A 27,471-nucleotide genomic window follows, 5' to 3' on the forward strand; every position below is an offset into this window, starting at 1 on the left:
TTTAAATATAATATGTACTTAATTCCAGGCCACCCTGTGATTTAGTTATGTGCTATTTTGAATTCTAATCTATTACTTTTTCATTAATTATTTCAGTATCCTAAATATCTGAGATTTGCTCTTTGGTACGGACAGTTGTATAGATCAGTAATGCAGTCTTTTGTTATTTAATGTTTTATAGGGAACCATTATAGAAAACTATTTGCATCGGTGAAATAGTCTTTGATTTTGCAAGCTGTTAAGTGGGATTTCTCCCTCTATTTGAAAAATACAGATTCATGACTATGCAGGGGTTATAGAATTTTATGTTTTATGGCTATATCATCAGTTCATATAGATGATTGGGACCTTGAAAAAGGATTTATTGTCTTATTGTTAATCCATAATAAATTGTTCTAGATTAAGGATAATCAATTTGAAGTTTTTAACTCTTCCAGAGAAAATTTAATATACTCCTTTTTGGAAGTCTGATTGCATAGTAAAGAGATGACTGAAAGTTGCAATACTGTCTAATTTTTAATTGCTTTTTTGAGAAATGGAGCTAAGCTCAAATATAAGTTACTTCTCTGCCCTCTGTGTTTCAAGCCAAAGCATTTTATCTTCCACATACTTTTCTCTGCTAAGTAGTACCTTTCAATGAAAGTTCAGTGTTTCTTAGGCCTTACCTCTGTTGGCACTACTACACTGTTTTTATCAACTTTAATGAGTTTTTACTTCATATAGGGGATTTAGAATTTTTAAAAATTATTGGCTGGGAGTGGTGGCTTACGCCTGTAATCCCAACACTTTGAGAGGCTGAGACCGGTAGATTGCTTGAGTCCAGAATTTTAAGACCAGCCTGGACAACATGACAAAACCCCATCTCTATAAAAAAATAGAAAAAATTAGCTGGGCATGGTGGCATGTGCCTGTAGCTCCAGCTACTGGGGAGGCTGAGGCAGGAGGATCACTTGAGCCCAGGAGGTGGAGGTTGCCATCAGCTGTGATCGCACCACTGCTCTCCAGCCTGGGTAACAGAGCGAGACTCTGTATCAAAAAACCACCCCAAATTATTGAAGCAATAGTTTCATTTTCTAGAGTCTTCAAAGATGAATTTATTTTGCTGGATAATTTTGTGACTTTTAAATTATGAAGGCCACTTATTATAGTTATTATATATATGGACATTCAAGTCAGACAAACTTGGGTTCAAGTCTTGAATTTAGTATTTATTACTAGTGTAACTTTGTGTATGTGATTAATTTTTTGAGCATAACTCACACTCTGAAGTAACATAGCTTTTGTATTTTGTGTCTAGAATGACTCAAGAAATTAAACAGAAACTTTATTTTCCTTTGAATTCGATGATTATGTAGACTGAGTACATACTATTCTTATTGAGTACATATTATTGAGTACATACATCTTACTGAGTACATATTCTTACGCTGAACTATTTTTTTAAGAACATGGGTAATTATATAGGTGATACAAAATAAAACCTTCCTCATCGTGTGACCTAAGACAGCTTTGCTTTGAAAAAAATTTATGTTTTCTAGAACAAGGTATGAATTGAGTTTTGTATATCAAACAATTAAAAATACACCAAGAGATAGTTTCATTAGAGACCAATGTGATATATTGCATAAGTGTTCTTTTGGTGGAAGACAAATTTAGACTCAAATCCCTGTCCTGTTTTATAGTGTCTCATGTTAGGTGATGGGATATTCATGGGTGTGTAGTAGTGATACGTGGCATTTATTGAATACTTACTATGTGCTAGTCTCTTTTTTTAAAAAAATAGTTTTATTGTGTATGTTTAAGGTATACAGCATGATGTTATGGGATACAAACAGATAGCAAAAATGTTACTATAGTGAAGCAAATTAACATCTGTCATCTCACATAGTTACCTATTTTTGGGGAGGAGGGAAGCAGCTAAAACCTACTATTTATGAATCACATACAAAGTATAATTATGTTACCTACAGTCCTCATGTTGTACATTAGATGTACTTGTTCATCCTACATATCTGGTGCTTTATTTCCTCTAACCTATATCTCCCCACTTCCAAGCCCTGCTACCCTTTTTCCTGATGGCCACTGTTTTGTTTTTTATCTCTGTATATTTGAATTCTGTCAGTCATGTATTTTAATCTAATTATTTGCTGGTGAAGAAGAGAAAAATTGAATAATTTGTTCAAGATCACAGAGACATAAGTGGCAGAACCAGGGTCCTAGTCCTGAAAGCCTGACTCTAGAGCCCTTACTCTAAACCACTGTGGACCACTCTGAGAATCACTTTTGCCAGATGTGGAATGATTTTAATAAGTGCCTACTTTATCTGATTGTAGTATGAATTAAAATAAGACATGCAAAGTATCTGTCATAGCGTCTGGTACGTAGTTGGCACTTAATGAGTTCTCTTTTTACTTTTTTCCATGAGTACTAGTCTGTTGGTTAGATACAGCTTTTAATTATTAAAACTTATTTTAATGTTATTATAAACTATGATAATTTTATAAAGAAGAAATTTCAAGTGATAAATTATCTTAAGTATATGAATATTTTCTGGGAAAAGCATTTTTTAAAATTACAATAAATACAGTTTGTTTGCTAAAATGATGGAATGTAAGATATAAAAGTGTTTAGAGAATCTTATAAAGCATTTATGTCAACAGTCCTATCATATGAACAGTCCTCTTGTAATGTAAATATTTATGACTCATTAGTTTGTTTAGTGAACTTAAATCACACTTTATTTCTTAATATTATCTTGCTAATTAATCAGTTATTCCAGTAATTACATTGAATTTTATAGCCACTTTAATAATTAAGCAACCTCTTACTAATTAAATATTTCCTTCTAATATTCTGATTAGTACTATTGTAATATGTAAAGCAACAGAATTATCTGGAAAATTTAAATATTTCAGTGTCTAACTGCCTTAGCCAGATTTCCTCATACACTTAGAAGTGACATGAAAATCCTTTATCTGACCATGTTTCCTGTTTTTTAATTCAGAAAAAATGTCTGTTATATAGTGTTAAAATTTAATTACATATTCTTAATCCAACTTAGTCTGACTTAAAGATAATACGTAATTGCTTTTAATAGGGAAAAGAATTAAAATAAGCACCTGTTTATAATAATTGTTTCTCTTATGGAAGTGGTTGTTCTTCTATATAGAATATAATTATTCATTTAGTTTCCAAAAGCATTTAAAATATTTTTATTAGTCTATAGTTTATACAGTTATATTTAGTTTAGATTTTTCAGAAAGAATGTACCACTGACATGTCTTAAGATTCATATTTCTTTGTTTGCCTTGAAAAATTGCTAAATTGGTACTGAAAACATTTTTGAAGTGATAAATAGACATAAAAAATGCATTTGATGTATTTACACTACTACTATTAGAGGAGAAAAATGAAGTAATTTGGTTAGTGAGATTTAAGCAGAGTAAAATGAAANAACATTTTGAAGTGATAAATAGACATAAAAAATGCATTTGATGTATTTACACTACTACTATTAGAGGAGAAAATGAAGTAATTTGGTTAGTGAGATTTAAGCAGAGTAAAATGAAATATGTATTGAATTCACTATGCAAATTAATTTGTAAGTAGTAAAAAGTAAAATACATTAAATATTCTGTCTGAAACATTAGGAAGCATTACATTTAATTTTCAAATAGATTTTCTTCTTTTAAATTTAGCAAAAGCCACTTTTAATACTACTTTATGTTGTTTAGTTTTCAACACTTAATTTTTCTCTGTAAATTTTTCTTTGTCTTATTACAAGGTTTCTGCTTTATCTTTGACCCTTCACTCCCTCTCTCTTGCTGTGGAAAAAAGGCACCTTTTTGGCATAAGGTTAACTACAAATTGTTCTTTGCAGTTGATGACCATGGACACATCTTCAGTAAATTTGTTGCCTTAATTTTCTTCTAGTTTGCATTTCCACTTTCTGTTTTCTTTAATTTTTCAATCTTATTATCTTCTAACAGGAGTATTGTTATTTTACTCATGCCATAGATTTCATTTCTTTTAACTGTCTTACATTACCTTCCTTCATTTATTTTGATTTTATGACAGTCGTGCAGGTATAATGGTATCAGTTCAAAACTAAAATAATTATTATTTGCCTTTATAAAGAATATTGCCACATGCCATAATTCATCCTCAGAAACCCAGAATACTTTTAACAGAATGTAGCTATAATGCTGATTGTCACAAGTGTTTAAACCCTCTTCTTTTTCCATCCAGGAGTGAGATGTGATGACCATAACACGTAATGAATGAAATTTTCAAGAAAAGATTTAGTAAAGCATACTAAAGAGATTCTAGTTAATTTAGTATTATAATTTTATTGGTTTTTATTTCTAATTCTACTCAAATTTTTAGGTTCACAGTCTTGTTACCTAGGCTGGTAACTTCCAGTGCTTTATCTCTAGCTTGCCTTCAGTTTAGGTTTATACACATAAACCATTGATGCAATATTTCCATGTGGAAAGTATCTCAAAGTTAACATGACTCAAGTAAAAATTCATAGACTTCTTCTCTACCCAATTTCTATTGCTTTTGATTTTCTAATGTTACTGAGGAACATTGTCTCCAGGTAGTCTCTTAAATTAGAACCCCAAGAGAACTCATCAGTTACTTTCCTCCCTTTGAATAATTAAAATATTAGCTGTTCCTATATTTGTCACATACAATCTATCATGATAAGCTATTGATATTATTCCTTAAATACCTCACAAAGCTACCCTTTCCTCTCCATCCATATTGCTACTGCTTTAGTTTAGGTTCCCATTATTAATTACTTCAGCTAGTATATATCCAGTAATTGCTGTTGCCCTTTTCCAGTAATTTGCAATGGCTAGAAGAGTTATCTTTCTAAAATATAAATCTAATTATTTCACATCTGTGGTCATTCATTGGTTTCCTGTTGCCTCAGAACAAAGTCATCATCTGATTAGGTCATGCTTACTTCTCTCTTCTAGTCACATTTCTTGATAGTCTTTCCAAACCCAAATTCCTATATATAGCAATAAGGACAAAGAGTGGAAAATGCTAGCAGGGACATTCTAGAACATGTATTTATGAATAAAAGGTGCTACAAATAGGGACAGCCTCAGCAACAGTGTATGGTTGGGAACATGGTTTTCTGCAGTTCTTGGATTTATAATGTCAGTGAATTAGGGAGGGGATTTAACTGAATACTTCATTTAAGGTGTCTTGGAGTCTTACTATTTGCTAAATAAAGGGGAAGGTTTCTGTGCACTTAAATCCAGCTTTCAGCTGCAGAACAGAGATGGAGTGTCTGCTGTCGTGCAAGTGGACAATAAGAAGAACCATAGGCAATCTGTATACCAAATGACCAATTATTCAGTACCCTGGTTGTACAGATCTTGTTTAATAATCAGCACAGAGAAACCTATCAGTGTAGAACGTATATTATCCAGCATTTGCTAATTATGGCTATAGTAACAATCTCAAAATCTGGTAGCCTCATAAAACAACAAAAGTTAATTGTTCATAACTGGTTGTGCTGTGTTCCCTGTGTCTTCTCATTCTGGGTCCTAGATTGAAAGATTAGCTGTGATATGGAATATGTTTTTCCTGTGTCAAAGAAGTGCAAGAATCTCAGTTAAACAATATAATTGCTCTTGTAGCTTCTGGTCAAATGAGATGAATGTCATATTTAATCTACTAGCCAAAGAATGACCAACTAAGCCCACATTTAGTGAGGGGATTTGGTTGTAAAATATATGTCCTGGAAGTGGGGGTAGAATGTAAGTCTTTTGGCCATAGGCAAGGATTTATAATCTTCTTATTGAGATGGAAAAGTCAAAAGTTGGGAATAATAATGCAATCTTCCATGGGACTTATGAAAAAGTATTATGGTGCACAGGAAAGAAACCGATATCCTAAAGACTTGAGACAAGCAGACTTATAAAACTTTGGGAGGCCGAAGTGGGCAGATCACGAGGTCAAGAGATGGAGAGCATCTTGGCCAACATGGTGAAACTCCCTCTCTACTAAAAATGTAAAAATTAGCTGGGTGTGGTGGCACATGCCTATAGTCCTAGCTACTCGGGAGGCTGAGGCAGGAGGATTGTTTGAACCCGGGAGGTGGAGGTTGCAGTGAGCCGAGATTGCACTACTGCGCTCCAGCCTAGTGACAGAGTGAGATTCTGTCAAAAAAAAAAAAAAAAAAAAAAAAAAAAAAAAAAAAAAAAAAAAAAAAAAAAACCTACTAGTAGGAATTCAGAAGAAAATTTTGGTAAAAATTAGGGTGCAAAATGATCCTGTATGAAATAGCAGAATACCATAAGACTGACGTCGAGACAATACTATCAGAATTTAGAGATGATGGCCAAAGTCTATATTTTTGCCAGGCAGTTTAGAATATTCTGATACAAAATCAGGTGTGGGAAACAATGAAGAATGTTTTTCTAATTCCTTCTGATAACTTCTCATTGAATTAAAACAGTATATGTGCCTTCTTTTGGATTTACTGGAGAAAGTAAAATTAAAATGTGATGGTTACAAAATACAGAAAACAAGGGAATGGGAATAGAACCATAAAACAACTGTTAATATAAAGTAACAGGTTATATAACCTGGAGATACCATTAACTGTTAAAAGACAGAAACATACATAGTCATTCAATAAGCCAGAATCCAATAATGTAAGCTTTTTTTTTTTTTTTTTTTTTTATACTTTAAGTTCTAGGGTACATGTGCATAACGTGCAGGTTTGTTACATATGTATACTTGTGCCATGTTGGTGTACTGTACCCATAAAGAGAAAGTATTTCATTTAAAACTCAGTGGTAAAGAATATAGATCTCAATTTTTGGTCTGCTGTAGTCTGGCAATTTTTTTCTTAGTATACTACTAATAAAAGTGTGGATAGTATACTAATAAAAATGTGGCTATTTTGTCCCATATGGAATGCATGGATGGTATCTTTTTACCTAAGAAAGCACATATTCCTCATTTGCTGGTTAGAATAAAATCATTTGTTAAGAAAATAGTCCATCATGTTTGTTATATTTTATCTAAAAGTAGGTTAGGTCACTCACTACTAACCTATTCCAAAACTTTCCCTAAAATTTTACTTATCTCATGGGATGGGGGCCCTTTTGCAACTATTTATTTTCACTTAATTCATGGTTGTTTTATACTTTTTCTACAGGAAGAGTCAAGACATACTGCATGGCTTGAATGATAAATTTTCTATAGTATGGGTACCCATACTAAAGAAATAGTAGTAGTAGGTCATTATAATAGTAATATTACCCAGTTCTAAACTATTGGTACAGATGCTTGTTTCTTTCTCCACTGTGTAGTTTTTAGAACAACACAATTCTCCCTTTTCAATCATTGCCTGATGCTGAGATGGCACCTTCAAATTATTTTCTCAAGAGAGTGTAGGGGTCAGGTACCATATAAAATTTTAAAAATTGTTTAGTTCCATATCTAGAACATGCAGGTAACTTTTGTCCCTCCTAGTACAACTGTTGTGCATATTATTTCAATTGATATCATTGAGGATCTCTCCTTTGGTGGCCTGTGGGTGCCTATTAATAGATCCAGCATTTAGAAACATGGGAGTCTTTTGCAGTATCATTTTGACATAACTTTACTGAGGATAGTAGTCAGGGACTTGAGTGGGGTCTTACTTATCTGATGGAAAAAGAAGGTTGATATCTTCTTTGACAAAGAGGTTATGAGCAAAACCTCTGCCTTTAATTATGTAATTTCTAGATATTATTTATCAGGAAGTCCAAGCTGAGATTGGAGGGCAGGTCACAATAAGGCTCAGCTGGAAGAAGAAAATATTTTTGCCAGGGAGAGGAGGGCATATATTGTCCTTTGGGGTGGTAAAGCTGACTCAGCAGTTTGGGTATTTGGCATGTACCCCTTGTAACTCAGCCAAGTACACTAGGTAGCACATCTTTAATACAGTTGAAGACCGGACTTAAATAGGTTTAGGAACATAAGGAGTTCTAGTAGATGAGTACTATTAGGAAGCAAAGGGTAAAAAGTTTACACTAATTGATTCCTGTGAAATCAATGTGGAAGTCAGGTATGAGACACATACATTTATTTGCTGCCAAATATTTTTATAGTTGGAAATGGGATACGGGACTTGGTACCTTTGGTATGTTACGCAGTAGTGAATAGGACCAGGTATGATCCCTTTCAGCAAGTCTTGGTGGAACTTTAATAAGGATCCAATGTCAGACCAAAGATGCTGGCATTCATCATCCCAAGTTTATCAGTAGGGCTTTTTATACCTCTAAAAAGTTTGCCTTAACACAATTACTTTATGATTTAAAACATCGAATGAAATATGTATACATAAATGTTTTGTAGTATGGCTTGCTGCTGGAAGGCCTAGAGGGAAGTTTCATGTGCCTCGCCCTCAGTAATTCACGGGGGAATAGCAGGATTCCTATTTTTCTGGTGGCTGTATATCTCATCAGGGTTACGAGTATCTGCCTATTAGAGCCTAATTTTTGTACAAAGCCTAGCTATTATTTTTGAATTCTATCTTGGCATTTTCTGTGGTATTTGTGGTGAAAATATTGTTGAAGTTGATCTCCTTTAGACAATTCCTTTGCAATGTCTTTATTAATGGGCAAGGTACTCTGAATCTGGGTATTAAATATTATATGACAGCTTTTGTTAATGGATTTACTTAACTATCTTCATAAAATACGTATATTATTTTTGAACTTTTTTCCATAGAAACAAATTCAATCTAAATATTTATTAATAACTTTCAAAAAGGGGCATTTTTTTTTTTTTTTTTTAATGCTTACCTCCATTTTGCAAGTGGCAAATATGGCAGGAATGACAGTATGTGTGAGGCATTTGAGAAAACAATTTGGAGGATATTAACAATGTTTGTTTGCATAACTTTTTTTTTTTACTTTTTATGCCAACTCACATGCAAAGAACAGGAGAAGAGTTTTTTATATCATCTAACAACAATTTGTGGAGTATAAAATAGTGAATCTTGTTTTTAAGCATATTTTTTTCTTTTCTTCAAAATTTATTTTGTTGATAAAAACACTTTGCCAAATTTATAGGTGTATGTGAATATTCGTTACATTCATAGAATGTGTAATGGCCAAGTCAGGGTATTTGGTCATTACCATCACCTTGAGTATTTATCATTTCCATTTTGGTAACATTTTAAGCCCTCTCTTCCAGCTACTTTGAAATGTACACTACATTGTTGCAAACTATAGTCACTCTACACTGCTATTAAACATGAAAACGTTGACCAACTATCTAACTGTACATTTGTACCCACTAACCAACCTTTGTTTATTCTCCCTCCTACCCACATACCCTTCCCAGACTTTGTATCTGTCTTTCTACTCTCTACCTCCATGCGATCAATTCTTTTAGCTCCCACATATGAGTGAGAACGTGTGGTATCTTTCTGTTCCTGATTTATTTCACTTAACATCATGACCTCCACCTCCATCTGTGTTTCTGAAAATGACGTGGGTTCATTTCTTTTCATGGCTGAATAGTACTCTGTTGTGCATATATGCCACATTTTCTTTAGCCATTTGCCTGTTGATGGAAACTTAGGTTGATTTCATAGCTTTGCTTTTGTGAATAGTGTTGTGATAAACATGTGAGTGCATGTATCACTTTGATACACAGATTTCCTTTCCTTTGGATAAATACCCAGTAGCAGATTGCTGGGTTTAGTGGTAGTTCTGTTTTAACTCTTTGAAACATCTCCAAACTCTTTTCCATAGTGGTTGTATTAATTTATAGTGTGCAAAAGTTCCCTTTTCTTCAGATCCTCACCAGCATCTGTTATTTTTTGTTCTATTTATAATAGCCATTCTAACTGGGGTAAGTCGATGCCTCATTGTGGTTTAGATTTGCATTCATCTTATGCGTAGTCATGTTGAATATTTTTGCATACACCCGTTGACAATTTCTGTGTCTTCTTTTGAGAGATATATATTCATGTCCTTACCCCACTTTTTAATGTTTTTTTTTTTTTTTTTTATTGTTGTGTTGTTTGAGTTCCTTGTATATGCTGGATATTAGTCCCTTGTAGGATGAATAGTTAGCAGGTATTTTCTCCCGTTCAACAAATTGTCTCTTCACTCTTTGGATTGTTTTCTTTGCTGCGTAGAAGCTTTTAGTTTTATATAGTCTCATTTGTCTATTTTGTTATAGTTGTCTGTACTTTTGAGGTCTTAACCATTAAATATTTGTACTGAAACAATAAAACTACTAGGAAAAAGCATAGGGAAAATACTTCAAGATATTGATCTAGGAAGAGATTTCATGCCTACAACTATATTTAAAAATTAAAATATTTATATTAAAAATATTTCCCTTAAAGTTGGTACCTTATCTTATGTAAGGAAATTTTAGAGTACACTCTGGAGAAGTCCAGTCAGCACAAAATTGAAAGGATGAATTTGGAAGTGGAAGGGACTACAGCTTTGGCTGAAGCATGAGCCACTATTAACATCATCATACAGCTTTTGGTCAGCAATGAATTTTATAATGGTTATGGCAGAAGGAAGTTGTAAATGAAGTAAGTCATAAAGTAGCATTAAAATAATATGCCAGGGAGATTTTTTTCAATAGTAGGCAAGGAATTCTTATTATATGATTGTGTAAAATCATGAACAGCTTCAGAACCATAAAAGAAGTCATGGCATCTATCAACGTTACAGCCCAAAAGTCGACATTTATGAAAGGAACGGATATATGCTCTAGAGAGAGAATCAGCTTTACACAATTTCACACAAATGGACAGAATATTCAGAAGCAAAATAAAACTTTTTGTTACCTGATGTAGGAACAAATGGTATAGCCAGAGAATCTTGTAGACTATAATTGATTTACATTAGAGGTAAGATGAAGATTTTGAAGTAGGTTTGTTAAACCATGTTGGTTTTCATGAAGTGGTCACGTTTTCTATAGCTGGAGTTTGGAATAAAGGGGTTGGCATGGGGCACCAGTAGTAACGTAACACAGGGAAGAAGAAGAGTTTTTATTTTCCAGGCATTAGAAAGGCGCAGTATTTTGGTATTTTGGATGGGTACTGAGGTATCACCTACCATAGTTAGTGTCAGACAGGAATCTATTATGAAGGTTGAAAAATCCTCCAATATTATTGCAGCCATAAACTGAATGCAATCTATGAGGCAAGCAAGCCACTATGAGATGAAGGAGAAAACTGTAGTAAGCAATTGGATATTGTTTGTCCTTTTGAATCTCCATTAATGTACCCTAAATAATTCCATACTTCAAAAGAAAGGTAACAGGTTTAATATAATTAGGAAAACTCAATATAGGGACTTTGGACAGATGTTGTTTAAGAAAGTGATAAGTCCTTTCAGTTTTCTGGTTCTGTGATGACAGCCTGCCAGTTTTTATGGTCGTTGAGCTATTGTAGTATAATCCAGCTTCCATAGTTAGCCATAGCCATGTGGATTTGTCAAACTATATGGTCTGGGGCCATCCCAGATTGCTTCTGTTTAGGAAAATGCAAGGTGGTGTTTTTAGTAGAACTTAGTAAAATTTTGGCTTTTCCAGTATATTCTGGGTCAAGTTTACTGGAGTACTTGATAAGAAAGATAAATAAAAATTAGATATTAGGCTGGTAGGGACTCTGAAATACATAGTAGTATACAAGCTTTTTTTTTTTTTTTTTGAATCTGGTTGTATTAGTCAATGTAGGTTATATGATATCAAATTAGCCATGAAACCTTAGTGGCTTTATACAGTGAAGGTTTATGTAGTGTTCCTGTGATCAAATATAGTTTTGTCAGCAATCTAAGGTTTTGGGTTTCACCATCATATTTCAGAGTAGCCAGTATTCATCATAGGAGGCGAGGAGTGGGGCTAGAGAATTATGCATAGGCTTTTTATTGTTGTAACCCACAAGAGATTTCTGATAACAATTAGTTGATTTAATCACATAATTAGCTATAATGGGGTTAGGAAATGTCTTCTGTATACACAAGAAGTAGGAATATGACATGGGAATTATTAATAACAAACATTGTCTCTAGCATACTTGGTTTCTTAGCTGGTAAAATTAGTGGGTTTCAATGGTTCTTGGTTAGAATTACAGGTTTTTGGTGTGAAAGGATTTGACGACTATTAGAGATGTGGTGACATAGCAGTATTAAACCTGACTTTAACTGATGTGATGCTGTATGCCAATATCTGGGCATATTGATTAAGTTTGTCCAGTTAGTTTGTTGAGATCAAAATGTGGAGACTCAGAAGGATTTTTTGAGTCATCTTAGCTTAGAGTTTCATTTAAGTCAGTCAGAAAACAAAAAATTCAGTTCCAATTCTGGTTAAGGTGGAGTGAGCACACCCTACCCTGTTTCTCCTACTCAATGCAAGAATAACACCTTACATGGACAGAATTCACGCAGCCACTATTTCAGAGCTCTGAAAAGTGAATAGTAGCAGGTAGAGTGGGGAATAAGAGCAGAATTCACAGTGCCTTTAAACTGGAAGTGAGTTCACTATACTTTTTGCCCCTTCATTATTCCCCAACATGAATTAAATTGATTGAAAACCTGAAATTGTGCACCAGGGTGTAGTGAGAGACAACTCTGGGAGAAATCCTCTAGTTCTAGTACAGAGTGCCTGGTTAATTTATCTTTTCTTCACCTTGTTCTGTCATGACCCAGCCCTCAGGTAGTCTTATCACCAGTGGAAGCCTATAGAAGCCAAAACTCTGAGGGAGGCTTTTCTTTGATCAGTAGAGCTAGAGTCCTAATAGGGTGGGAGAAACACCCTTTTCTTTTTAATCTCTCTGCCTTTCTGCCAGCGGCCCTGGGTGTGAACAGGCTTGTAGAAGTACATTGCAGAGCAGAGAAACTAAAGCCCCAGTGTTTTGACAGGAGAACTGAAAAGCAGAGCCCCAGAACTGAAAATATCAGAGATATCATGGAAAGGGAAGAACATGAGAAAGTAACCCTATACAATTATTTATTTATTTATTTATTTATTTATTTATTTATTTATTTATTTTTTTGAGACGGAGTCTGGCTCTGTTGCCCAGGCTAGAGCGCAGTGGCCGGATCTCAGCTCACTGCAAGCTCTGCCTCCCGGGTTTACGCCATTCTCCTGCCTCAGCCTCCCGAGTAGCTGGGACTACAGGCGCCCGCTACCTCGCCCGGCTAGTTTTTTGTATTTTTTAGTAGAGACGGGGTTTTAATGAAGTGCAGCCCTGAGTTGTGCGTACATGGATCTAATCCAAATTGGAAGTTGTAGCTGCTACAATAAGGTAAGAAAAAGAAAGTCATACAGATTATAAAGCAAAAAATAGAATTATCTGCTTTCACAGAAGACATGATTGTGTATGTCAAAATCCTCAAGGACATGACTTACACATAAATTCTAGCACTAGTAAGCCATGTTTAGCATACTAGTGTCACAAGATACAAGGTTCTCATACAAAAATGACTTATATTTCTTTATATTAACAATGTACAATGTGAAACCACATTTAAAAATACCATTAACTGTAGCCTCAAAAGTTTTAAATACCGAGATACAAATTTCACGAAACATGTATAGGATGTGTGTGCTGAAAACTACAAATTGCTGATGACGGCAATCAAAGATCTAAATAAGTTTAGGGCTATGTCATATTCATGGACTCAGTTTATAAAGATGTCATTAAATTGGTAGATACATGTAACACAATAACAAAATCCCAGGTGAATATGTTCATTAATATAGACAAGATGAGTCTAAAATTTATGTTGAATGACAGAGTAACTAGGATAGTTAAAACAGTTTTGGAAAAGAATAACGTTGGAAGAATTATACTTACCTGACTTTAAGACTGACTTTTAAGCTGTAATAATGAAGACAGTGTGGTATTAGCAAACACATAAATCAGTGGAACAGAGTAGAGTCCAGAAATAGTCCCACACATATATGGACAATTAATTTTTGGCAAAGGTGCAAAAGTAGTCTAATGGAGGAAGGATAATCTCATGCCAGACAAATGAGCCTTGACCTAAACCTCACAATTTATATGAAACTTAACTCAAAGAATTAAGTCTAAATATAAAACATGAAACTATAAAACTTTTATAGGAAACATATGAGGAAATTTATGGGACTTAGGGTAGGCAAAGCTTTCTTAGTTGTGATGACGAAAGCATAATTCACTGAAAATCTTAGTTGTGATGACGAAAGCATAATTCACTGAAAAAAATGGATACATTTCATTTTGACTTTGTCAAAGTTGAAAACTTTTGCTATGCTAAAGATGCAATGAAAATACATGGTACAGGCTGGAGGAAGATAACAGCAAATTGCTTATTTGACAAAGGATTTATGTCAAGAATAAATAAAGGACTTTCAATCCTTAACAGTAAGACTACAATTCAGTTTTTAAACGTGGACAAAAGAATAGACACTTTACCAAAGAGAATATAAGGATGTCAAAATAGTTCATGAAAAGATGTTCAACATCATTAACCAACAGAGAAATGTAAATTAAAACTATGAGATACCATTATATACCTAGTAGAATAAAAAATAGCTATTGTGCTAAATACTGGTGAGGGTGTGCAGAACAACTAGAACCTATTACTGATGAGATTGCCAAAGGGGTCAGCCAGTCTGAAATATAGTTTGGCAGTTTATTATAAAGTTAAACTTACACTTATTGTATAGTTTAGCCTTTCTACTCCTGGGCATTTATTTATGAGAAATGAATGAAAATCATGTTTACATAAAAGCCTTTATGTGAATGTTTATAATAGCCTTATTCACAATTGCCATTCCACAACCCAAATGCCTTTACAAATGAATGGGTATACAAACTGTGGAACATCCATTAATAAAATGGAATACTACTCATCAACTAAAAAGAATGGACTCGATATATGTACTTACTTGGATGCCTCTCAGAGGCAATATGCTGAGCTTACAAAGGGAGACTCAGAAGGTTACAGACTGTGTGATTCCATCTGTGTCACATTCTTGAAAAGTAAAAATATATAGTGATAGAGAAAAGGGATAAGTACTAGAGCTTATGAGTATTGAGAAGGTGCGGCTATAAAGCTGAAAAGTGATAGCACAAGTGAATTTTTTGGTGTGATGGAACTGGGCTATATTTTGATTGTGGTGGTAGTTATACAAATCTATGTATTTATTTAACATTCTCAAAATGGTACGCACACACAAAAAAAGAGAGAGAGAGAGAAAGAAATTTCACTGTATGATCATTTAAAAAATAAAATTAGCTATTAAAAGAATGGAAAATTCCTGGCCTGTGTAAAGCCTAAGTATTAAAGAATTATTTCAACTTTGTGTAGTCAGCTGTTTATCTTTATTTTCTTGCATTTACAAATTCCAGCACTTCTAGTGTATGTTAATCCTGTTTCTGTTAAATAGGCTGGGGCTTAGGTGAAAGTGGAGCCAGCACCAAGATAAAGGACTGGGCATTTGGCTTTCCTGCTGTGGCATGTTTTGACCTTGAAGGGCAGTAGAGTATGCATAAATAGTTAAGATCATCTGTGTGTAATTATGACCTGTTTCTACTTTTTCTTTCCAATTTAGAACTTAAGTTCTCCCTAGGGGTTAGGAAGTTACATTATTAAATTTCTAAAGCATTCATCTATCCATATTTACTATAGTGGTGACTGTCATTTGTAAAATGTCCAGGACATTTTCATAAAGGGACTATGACATTTAGTGCACTGTAAGGGGTGGTATGTTAGTTGGGGTTAAACTGCAGTACTATTAGACTGTAAAAGTTATTTCTTTTACCTTTGAATGCTTTTAGTAAATATATGAAAGGAGCTTATAATAAAAAGGCGTTCTGCTCTCAAACTATACAAATTTTGTTACGTACTGTATACTAATATATAGTAATATAAGAGATTTAGAATGGATTTTTTTACATATGAAAATTTTAACATTTTGTTTTCTTCAGAAGATAAATTGACATGTTTCAAGCACTTTTTTATACTTTTTTAAAGCTATATTTGTCAGAAATAAGATATGGTATGCAACATAAAATTAAAAATCTCTGACAAGACAAAGGAAGACATGAGTAATAACCTAACTTTTAATAGAGCCTCTAAGGAATGCTCTTAAATATCCATGACAGTGGTAGCAATTCAACTTATAAGGCTGCTTTGCCTTTTTATCAGGATGAAGGAAAAGGTAGAAATTACTGAGAAGAGATTTCACGGCTAGGGGCAGACTTAGTGATTTCATGTGCTATCTTATGTATCCATCTGTCCTTGTATTTTACTGTGTTGCATTTCACAGTTTTCCTTATTTCATTCTACATTCACTGCCTGTGTAGGCATTGGTCTTCTCTGAGATCACATCTTCATGAGGGCGTTGTCTAAAAGTGACTGCTAAATGTACCTGGAATTAGAAACATATGGGTTAGCCCCTTCTAATGTTGAACTATGAAGGAAATTAGCTCTTACAACTTACTGTGAGTTTTTTTTTGTGTCACCGAAAATTATCTTGGATGCAAAATTGTCTTGGGTGTGGACTTGAATTGATTAACATACAGTGAAATCAATTATTTCTGCTGTGATCACTCTCATTTAGGAGGAGTTATGTAGTGAGAGAAATACTATAGAAATATAATATTAAATATTTTACATAATTGTAATCATCTTTTAAAATATTTCACTGTAATTCAGTCCTAAAGTAGGCTTAAGAGATGAAATCTTTTGAAAATGTCAAAAGATTTTTTCCCCCTTACTGATACCATAAATCTGATTTGGAACTTAATCTACTTAATCAATTACTTTGCAACATTCTTTTAAAAGGGGAGGATGTATTGGATTTTAGGGGAATCTTTAGTTTTATGGAAGGTATTTCCAGTCTTCTTAATAAAAGATGTTTATTTAAAAGCCAATCTGGTTGTGGTACTTAGCTTTTTCAGTAAAGACCAAATTGAATAGCCAGTTTATGTCTTCAGAGAGCTACCTTTGAACAGAACTTAGGTTTATATATTCACTCTTAATCATTTTAGTTATGAATTAGGTGTATCTTTATGATATATTGAATTCTAAATAATATAAGTACCTCAAATATAATAAAACTTTATGGATCACATTACATGAGTTATCTACATTAGTTATTAAAAAAATTAAATACAAATTGAAATGGATAAAGTTATAGTAAAATAAGTCAAAATTCATATTTAAATTTTAATGAAATATAAATATATATATTTTTATTATAAACAAATTAGTTATGTTTATACATAGTTAATAAATATTCTCAGGTATTTGTGGGCCAAGACTATTGTTGTATTCTTTATCAATAAAGGCCAAAAAGCTCTGGAGAAATAATAAATATGCTAATTTATAAGAGGTATTATTATACTATTTCTTTCATTTTTTTCCCATGGTCTAGCCCTTTAAAATCTGATACTTGAAATAAATATTATTTTCTAACTCAAATGAAGCTTATTAAGAATTATAAGATGGTAATTATTTTTAAGAAAAAACACCCACTAGGTTATTAGCATCATTTTCCTTAAAAAGATACAGGATTACAAACTCATATCCATTCCTGAAGTAGAATTGCTACTTATATAGAACATGTGTTATGGTACTGTCTGTTGAAAAGTTTAGCAATTATATATCATGACATAATAATCAGCATACTTTTGGTCTATGAAGTAAAATACTCCTCTGAAAATCAGTTCCCGGGTATTGCTATACTTTTCAAGAGAATGTTCTATGTTGTATTAGTTCTGGCTGACTCAGATACTTGCTTTTTGGTTTATCCTATAGTATATATTTAGATCCTCTACAGATGAACTGATGTGTTCTAGACAGGAAGTGGTATGTAGGAGATATAGGAATGGGCTGAAGTATCCTTTATATTTGCCTTTGTATCTAGGGGAGTTGGAAATAGGCAAGAATGGAGAGAAATTTTGTATGGCAGTACACAGAATTTTGCAAGTTTATTGTGAGCCCTGCAACAATCCGATGCATTTTAGTTACTGGTAAGTTTGTTAAATTATGTTTGAAATTGTACCTCTTCGAAGATGGCCATCTATTTACTATTACGTCCACCATGTCAATTATACCTTATTGTAACGAATTTTTTTTTTTTTTTTTGCAAAGATGTGGTATTGCTACATTGCATTGGGTTTTAGGTATAAATTGAAACTACTTTTGTTAGTGAATGCAATTGACATTTCGATTGGTGTCCTGGTTAATATTGAAGTGAAATTAACACTTTATGGATAGCAGAGTCCTGTGTTAATATTTTGGAATAATAATATTAATATTTCTGTTTTTGTAATGGAACTACACTGTGTTTAGAGGTCTGAGGTAACTCATTAGATGTTTGAGAATGAGTAGTTATTCTGACATAAAAGAATGAGAAAGTCCATGTCATCCTTGCAATTTTATATGGTTCTATATAGTAGGGCGATTTACTGTAAGAAATACTTTTTTGCCTTTTTTCATGGATCATAGGGACCATTGTGAGGCATTTCTAGTCTTTCTTTTTGGCAGTGCTCATGTTTAGGAATCCATTTTCCCACTAAATCACTAACTTCAGTGTATGTAAGAATTCTACGAACAGATTAGGAAATTTTGTAATCTCTATGCATCGTTTTCTTTATTCTTTTTAAACATCTAGGCAGATGTGTTATGTGTAATACAGTACTTAGCAATTATTTGTGAAGTGGCCTTGACTATTCAATTCACTTGAAATGGACTAGATTGCTTAATAGCTGTGCTTCTTTACAGAAACATTTTTTAAAATCCCAAGAGATTCCTTGGTAGTTTTATTTTTCTTGCAAGTGTCTGTCTTTGGCTTAAGGACAAAGTAAAAGAATATCATTGATTTGTGATAGTTTACCTTTTTTTTTGTGGTTTAAGGATATAGGGTCAGTTAATATAATTGAATTTTAATTTCATGTAACAAAGTACTTTATTTCTAGATACTATATTTTGTCTAGCTGATATGTAATTCATTAAACTATCAATTTTTATAATAATAATGATAATTTTGCTGTTGGTTCTTGTTATGAGAACATTTCTAATGTGAACAAAAGTAGCCACATTAGGAGAAAATGTATTATCCCGATTGAAACTGGAAGAGCTAGAATAATTCAAAATTAGAATAACTTCAGATTCCTTTTGGGCTTTAATAATTTTCAAGTTTTCCTTATTGCCAAATTGTCTGAATCACTTGTAAAAGTGAGTACTTCTGCATTTAAAATATGTTTAGAAATGTGTGGTTTTACCCTTTCTTATGAATATAAATAGATAATTTAGGGTATATTATAAAACATTGTAAATTGATACTATTTTAATTCTTGATAAAATCTGGTATATAACAATTTATTATGAGTTACATTAAGCATATACAATGAAGGAATATGTATTTCCATTATTCAGAATATTGTATTCATGTATCAGTGTTGCTGGTTAAAATCATTGTATGTAACTGTGAAGTAATGCATTATCAAAGCTTAATTCAATGCAATCATTTCTTTTTGTTTTGTTTCTTCATTCATTCCAAAGACAAATCAAGTGCTTAATCTTTCACACCTTTTTGTCTGCTTTTATGTATTTGTTTATGTATTGCATAATTGTCACTTTTCATTTCAATATTATATAAATAATTTCTTTGCTCTCATGAGCTTTTCTTAGGGCATACCTGGACATAAGTGACATGTTACGTATTTCTCTGGATTTTTTTAGCAAAGTGTTTTTGAAGAATAGTTGTAAATGAAAAGTTTATTTAAAAATAGGACTTGTTCTTACAAAGCAATATTGCATCTATATTTAAAATTTTCTACAATAGCTTGTTATTCAAAAGAATAGTATAATACAGTCTTTATTATGGAAAATGATATGTGTATGTTTCTTAGGTTTACTTGAAGCCAGACATATAAATATATGTAGAGATAAACTTTGGTGTTTTACTTTGGAATGTAAAAAGCTACACAGTTATGGTTCAGTTTATCATATTTAATTTGTAAAGAACAACACTAGTTTTCTCATGCTTATGAGGAAATATATTCTTTCATATATAAGGCATAATAGTCATTGTCAGTAAAACAGAAATTAGATTTGAATATGGTTATTATCTTTTGGCATAATAAAATACTGAAATGGAATGCTGTATTTATAATAAACATGTGATGATTACATAATGATGTCTGTACTTTACATGCAGTGCTACTCTTTTGGCATTCCTGGTTGAACTACTTAAAAGTTCAGTAGCCATGCAAGAACAGATGCTGGGTGGAAAAGGCTTTTTAGTCATTGGCTACTTACTTGAAAAGGTAAGTGATATGTGTTGATGGTTTTATTGTGTAGCTTCACAGTTGGACAGCTGACAACCACTAATTATATTTTTTCTATAATTTCACTTTCTATTGACTTATACTATTTGCTAATTCACAAACCTCTTAGATTTCAGTGTAGACATGGAATTAACTGGGTATCGGAAGTGTAATTAAGAAAATTTGAATTAAAAAAAGTAAAGAAAAAATTTACATCTGTATTCAAGCAATAAGTATCATTTCTCTTAAGTTTTTCTATAGTAGTACACCTTTATTTCTGCTCCGCTTTCTAAGGTGTCACTTACCCATGGTCAACTGCAGTTCAAAAATATCAAATGGAATAAACAATTTATAACTTTTAAATTGTGTGCTGTTCTCAGTAGAGTGATGAAATCTCATGCTGTCCCTCTTTAATAAGCCCTGGACATGAATCTTGCCTTTTTGCTGTATACACTGTCTCCCTATTAGTCATTTAGTAGCTATCTCAGTTCTCAGACTGAAAATCATATATATCATCCACTAGGGGTCTTAGAACTATCGCCTCGGGATAAGGAGGGAGTACTGTAGTTGTTTCTTTGCTATCTTTTCACTTAGACTACTTTTTTTTTTTTTTTTTTTTGAGATGATGTCTCACTCTGTCTCCCACACTGGAGTGCAGTGGCGCGATGTTGGCTCACTGCAACTTCCACCTCCTGAGTTCGATTAAGCGATTCTCCTGCCTCAGCCTCCTGAGTATCTGGGATCATAGGCGCGCACCACCATGCCTGGCTAAAGTTTTGTATTTTTAGTAGAGACAGGATTTCCCCATATTGGCCAGGCTGGTCTTGAACTCCTGACCTCAAGTGATCTGCCCGCCTTGGCCTCACAAAGTGCTGGGATTACAGGCATGAACCACTGTGCCTGACCTTAGACTGTTTCTTGAAAGTCTTTTGTATTAAGATAAAAATCTTAATTTATATTTAGTATACATGGATTTACCTGTTAGGTTTTGTGTTATTTTTTAATTATGCAGTCAAAATTTTTATTTTGTAGTAATAGAAACATGATTTTGTGTTCTTTTCCCTGCTCTTATTATATATTATTTAAAGTAGTTTTTTTCTGATCTATACATAATATAAACAATAAAATTAGATAGGTTTACTTTTTCCTATTTTGTGTCATTTATGTTGTTTTATGACCTCTTTTGCTTTAGTCACAGCTGTGCTTTTATGATAATGAGTGCTGAATTTCTGATTATGATCTCACAAGAGTTTAATTGTATCATGTGATTTCCTTTAAAAATTAAAGTGGGATTTCATGAATAAATAACAAATACGTATGCCCTTTATTAGCACTCTCAGACCTCTTCTTATCTGTTAGTTAACTCCGTAATATTCAGCTGCTCTGAAAATGAAACTATTTGAGAAGTAATAGAAGTGAGATCTCAACTAAGGGATAAACATATTTCCTTTGGAAAAAAAATTGGGAAGAGATTTTGAAGTAGTTTTAATTTTACCTCCAATTGTTTTGCGTTTGAAATGTTATCGATTAATGGATAAACAAAATGTGGTATATACATGCAATTGAATATTATTTAGTCACAAAAAGAATCAGGTTCTAAAATATGCTATATTTTATATATTACATGTCTTTATACATATTTTGTATATAACATGTCTTTTCTTTGAAACAAGTGTTGACCTTTCTTTAAGGATTAATGATTGAAGAGTGATAGATTGTTAAGTAGATTGATCACTGGCAGCATTTCTTTATTGAGATGATTTTTTCCGTAACGTTATTAAGAACTTAAGGCTCTTTGACTTTTTTTTTTTTTTTGAGGCGGAGTCTCGCTCTGTCGCCCGGGCTGGAGTGCAGTGGCCGGATCTCAGCTCACTGCAAGCTCCGCCTCCCGGGTTTACGCCATTCTCTCGCCTCAGCCTCCCGAGTAGCTGGGACTACAGGCGCCCGCCACCTCGCCCGGCTAGTTTTTTGTATTTTTAGTAGAGACAGGGTTTCACGGTGTTAGCCAGGATGGTCTCGATCTCCTGACCTCGTGATCCACCCGTCTCGGCCTCCCAAAGTGCTGGGATTACAGGCTTGAGCCACCGCGCCCGGCCGACTTATTTTTTAAAATGATAGAATACTCTTTTTCTATATCTAGTTTATAATAATTGTTTAGAAGATGTATGATAAGCTACATTTAACATGAATTTGATAACATATGAAATGCCTTTATAAGATTACTGTGTGTGACAGGATTTCTGTGAAGACTTACCCCTTTAAATATGCTTTCATTTGTTTACTGAGAATGTGTCAGAAAATTATAAAGTAAACATTCTTTTACTTAAAACTTAGCTTATGGTTAGAAATATTTGTAAAAGTCTTGAAATAAAAATGTATGTTAATATTTCAAATCTTATAATGTCAATTTAGTGGATGCAAAATATTATTTCATTGTGGTTTTAATTTGCACTTTTCCTAGATTTTGAATAAAATTAGACATTTTCATATATAATTATAGAAAATTAATTTTTTATCTTCTTTGGTATTCATTTCCTTTACCAGTTTTCCCTCTGTGTCTTCATGATTCCTGCCCTGAGTCAACCCATAATTCACTTTTTGGCTTTATGAATTGCTTATTCTAAATATTTCACGGAAGTGGGATCATACAGTATTTGTCTTTTTGTATTTGGTCCATTTTGCTTAGCATAATGTTTTCAGTGTGCATCCATGTTATAGCATATTTTACAACTTCGTTCTTTTTTATAGCTAAATAATATTCCATTAGATGTGTATATACATTTTGCTTCTCCATTCATCAGTTGATACACATTTGTATAAAGCTGCCATGAATGTTCATGTACTAGGTTATATGTGGACATATGTTTTTATTTCTGTTCAGTAGATACCTAGCAGTTGATTTGCTGGGTCCTATGTTTAACTATTTGAGAAAGTACTGATGTTTTTCAAAATGACTTCATCATTTTAAATCCTACCAACCATATTTAAGAGTTCCAATTTTTCCACATCCTTACCAACTCTTGTTTTGTATGTCTCTTTTTTGATTCTGGCCCTCCTACTGGGTGTGAAATGGCTTATCAATTTTAAATTTGCATTTTTGGAATGAATAGTGGTGCTGAATATCTTTCCATACGCTTGTTGTCTATTTTCATGTGCTTATTAGCTATTTATTGATATATGTTCTTTGAAGAAATATCTTTAGCTCCTTTGCCCATTTAATAATTGTCATATGTGTCTTTTTATTATTGATTTGTAGGAGTTTTTTAAATATTCTTTACACTAGTCCCTTAATAGATGGATGTTTAGCAAATATTTTCTTCCATTCTTTGGATCACATTAATTTGCGTTTCCCTGATGACAATGAAGTTGAGCGTATATTTATTTTACTTTTGGATATCTTCTTTTGTTAAATACCGCTTCAGAGTGACAGTTTTCATTTGGGTTGTCTGTCATTTTGTTACTGATTTGTAGAAATCATACATATATTTTGGATGTAATCACTTCATTGGATATACACTGCAAATTATTTCTTCTTCTTTGGCTTGCCTTTTCACTGTCTTAATGGTGATTTTTGAAAACAGAAGTTACTAGTTTTAATATAGATTACATTTTCAGTTTCTTTTATGACCAGTTCATTTTAGACCCATATCCCAAAGCCATAAGATTATTCTGTTTTCTTCTCAAAATTTTGTTTTATCTTTCATATTTAGATCTATAATCTATCTGGAATTGAATTTTATATATGGTATATGGTATAAGTGTCAAGGTTCTTTTTTTCCCCCATGTATGTCATCTAGCTGGCCCAGTACCATTTTTTGAAAAGATGATTTCCTACCTCATTGCAGTCTAATCTTTGCCATAAATCAGATGACTATGTATGACTGGGATTTTTGTGTGTGTTTCAGACAGTACAACAGTATTTTAATTTGTATAGCTTTTTAGTATGGCCTGATATTTAAGAGTATGTCATCTAGCTTTACTGTTGTTCTTGAAGACTGCCTTGACTATTTTTGGGTCTTTGCATTTCCATATATATCAGCTTACCAACTTCCACCAAAAAAATGAGGATTTTTATTGTATTATATTGACATCTTTCCTATATTGAATCTTTCAGGTCATATACTTGATATGTTATTTTATTGAGATTTTCTTTTGTACTTTTCTGTATGGAACAGTTTCTGTCTTTTTGATGGATTTATTTCCAGATACTTAATATTATTTGATGCCCTTAAAATTTTAATTTTTTACACTTGATCTTACCCAAAAGGCCAAGAAGCAATTAAAAGTTTTGATTTTTAATTTGTTACTGGTACATAGAATTATAATTGATATTTACATTGAACTTTTATATACCAGTCTTTCTATTCCTCTATTAAATCTAGTCATTTGTAGATTTTTTCAGAAAAATTTTTGTAGACAACAACAACAACATCGGAGAATGATAGTTTTGTTTTTTTCCTTTCTAATGTTTAGTTTTTTATTTTTTTTCTTGCCTTGTTATACCACCTAAAAACTGCCAGCACAGTGTTGAATAAAAGTTGTCATAGTGGCCATCCCTGTCTTATTCCTGATCTCATGGGCAATGCTTTTAATAATTCGCCAGTAAGTATGATATTTTTAATAGATTACTTTTCGTAGATTTTTTAGTTAAATTAAGGAATTACCTGTTTCTAGTTTGCTAAGAGTTTTCTTTATTAGAAACAGGATTTTATCAAACACCTTTTCTGCAGTATTTGAGATGATTATGATTTCGCTTCGTTTTTCTTAATTTAGTGAATTACATTGATTATTTTTCAGATTTTAAACCTTCCTTATATTCCTGGACTCTCGTTTACTCCTAAATCTACTCCTATTCCAACCTGGCTTTCATTTTTACATGCCCTTTAAGATAGCTCATGTCTTTGTCACCAGTGGCCTTCATAATCTGTCCTGTGATTATTTCTCAGTCTTTATCTTATTTGGCCTGTGAATATTTCAGTTGAACATTCTTTCCTTCTTGAAATGCTTTATTGTATTGTGTTTTGTGATGGCTTTCTTTCTTTTTTTCTTATTCTCTTTCATTAGTTTGCTTCGTCTTTGTAAATTCTCATGAGTGTTCTTTTCCATCTACACAGTACCTTATTCTAATTGAGATTATCTACTTCTGTAGCTTCCATAATCCTGTAAATACTAATTGCCTCAATTGTTTCTCCTACTTTTAGTTCCACTTGGATTTCTAGTAATCTTCTTGACTAAATTATCCAAACTTATTTTTCTGACACATGTTTCATCCTTCAGAGTTCTTTATCTTATTTAGTGGCATTACCATTCAACAAGTAGTTGAAACCAAAAAGTTAATTCTTTTCGACTCTACTTTTTTTTTGCACTCTAGATCCAAACTCTCAGGAAATTATGTTATCTTACTGTTAAAACCTATGCAGAATCAATTACTACTTCCTTACTTCTCAGTTCCTTACCATGTCCGTTGATACCTTAGTTCAAACCATGATCATCCTTTACCGTTGGTTACCTACAGTCCATTTTTCACTTGCAGTTAGACTAGTTGTCCTAAAATGTGCCCAATCTTATTCAAGTCTTCATGCTTCTCATAATGAAGTCATAAGCCTTATACCTCATATCATCTCTTCCCACTCTTCTTGCTTTCTCAGTTTTAGGCAAGGTCTTTTTGCCTTTTCCTTAGAAACTAATAAAATGGTAAGCATTTACCCGAGGACTTTTGCATTTACTTCCCCCATTGTTTCCATCACTCTTTCTTCAGATACTCACAGAATTTGGTTGTATGCTTCGTTCAGGATTTTGCTTATATGATGCCTTATCACAGAAATATTCTCTGATCATTCTAAATAAATTAGTAGTCCTTCCGTAACCATCAGTGTTTACGTACCCTGCTAATTTGTAGCACCATTCTGGCATGTTTTATGTTTTTTACTGATTTTCTGCCTCCTTTTGCTAGAATGTAGGATTCATGAAAGCAGGGGCAATGTATATATATTTTTGTCTCCCCTTATTGTTATATCTTCAGCACCTAGAACAGTGCTTGGCTCAGTAAATAGTTGTTGAATTGAGTATATGAAAAGTCCTTGCATGCTTGTCTGATTACCTAAGAAAGAGTAACTCTTTTACCTTTCTTAGAGAAATGCTCACATTGTGTTGTTTTTAAATAATCAGTGGTAAGATTAGTATTAATAGTATAGTAATAGAATTTTCATTTTTTAATTGCTTAACTGATAACAGGTTACTGGTTAACTGCAACTTAGCTTTTATATCTCCTTGTCATAGAAGATATCTTAGGAAGATAGTATGTGAGAGGCTCTTTTATTAATAAAATTTTACTGTTCCACAAAAAATTTTAAGGTGTTTTGTTTCGTTTTACCAAAATATGATCTTGTGGAAAACTTAGAGGTTATCCAGTGATTCAATAGGATATTTTTGATTGTGGTTAGTAGAAAATTTGATTAGAAGTATCTTAAACATTAAGAAAATATACTAACTAATGTAACTGAAAGTCTAGTGTTAGATGGCTTGTCAGTTATATTATTGGCAAGAAGCAGATGGCATACTCAACCTATGTTTTTGAGAAGAGTTTAATGCAAGGGCATTTAAAAAGTTGTAAACAGGGAGCTTGGCAAGATTTGAAGAGATGACGGAGATAAGTGTTTAGTATAACCCCAAGAGAAAGTTATTGTAGCTATTAGGAGAAGGGTACCTGATGGGAGTGTGGTCTTCAAGAAAGGAGTATAGTGTAAGTGTACTGAAGGGGTAAAATCTGGAAAATATATACCCAAATTCATTTTCTTTCTGTCCTTTAATTTCTTGGTAATGTCTTCAATTAGTCAGACCCAACTGGAAACCAGTAGGCAACAGAGCATCCCAAGCATGAGAATAGGACAGGGAAGGTTGGAAAGGCAGCAAAAGGTTGGAAAAGCAGCAAACAGTAAGTTGTCTTTCAGGGCTGGGTTATCTGAGTCTCAATAATGTCATCAGAGACCCAGGTTTTGTCTATATCTCTACTGTACCAGCTACAGTGTTGATTTTATGCTAAAGCTCATACTGTTTGAGGTCACAATGCTGCCAGAGAGAACTGGTGCTGTATACCTTCACATCCAGGTGAAGAAAGTGAGCTCCTTTCTGTCAATTACTGAGCAAGTTTCTTC

At 32.9% G+C, this 27,471-nt stretch overlaps 1 protein-coding gene across 1 annotated transcript in view; it reads left to right on the top strand.

Annotated features, from left to right (window-relative positions):
• The window catches only part of LOC108520819 (neurobeachin-like), a gene marked incomplete at its 3' end in the record, with an annotated part of 416,387 nt that overhangs the window by 135,359 nt on the left and 253,557 nt on the right, over positions 1-27,471 (top strand). Inside the window, 1 exon segment of the mRNA XM_017860362.1 lies at positions 20,209-20,317. Coding sequence (XP_017715851.1) covers positions 20,209-20,317 — 109 coding nt within the window.

The sequence above is a fragment of the Rhinopithecus bieti genome, unplaced genomic scaffold, assembly GCF_001698545.2.
Source record: "Rhinopithecus bieti isolate Rb0 unplaced genomic scaffold, ASM169854v2 scaffold_54450, whole genome shotgun sequence".
In the NCBI taxonomy this organism is placed as follows: domain Eukaryota; kingdom Metazoa; phylum Chordata; class Mammalia; order Primates; family Cercopithecidae; genus Rhinopithecus; species Rhinopithecus bieti.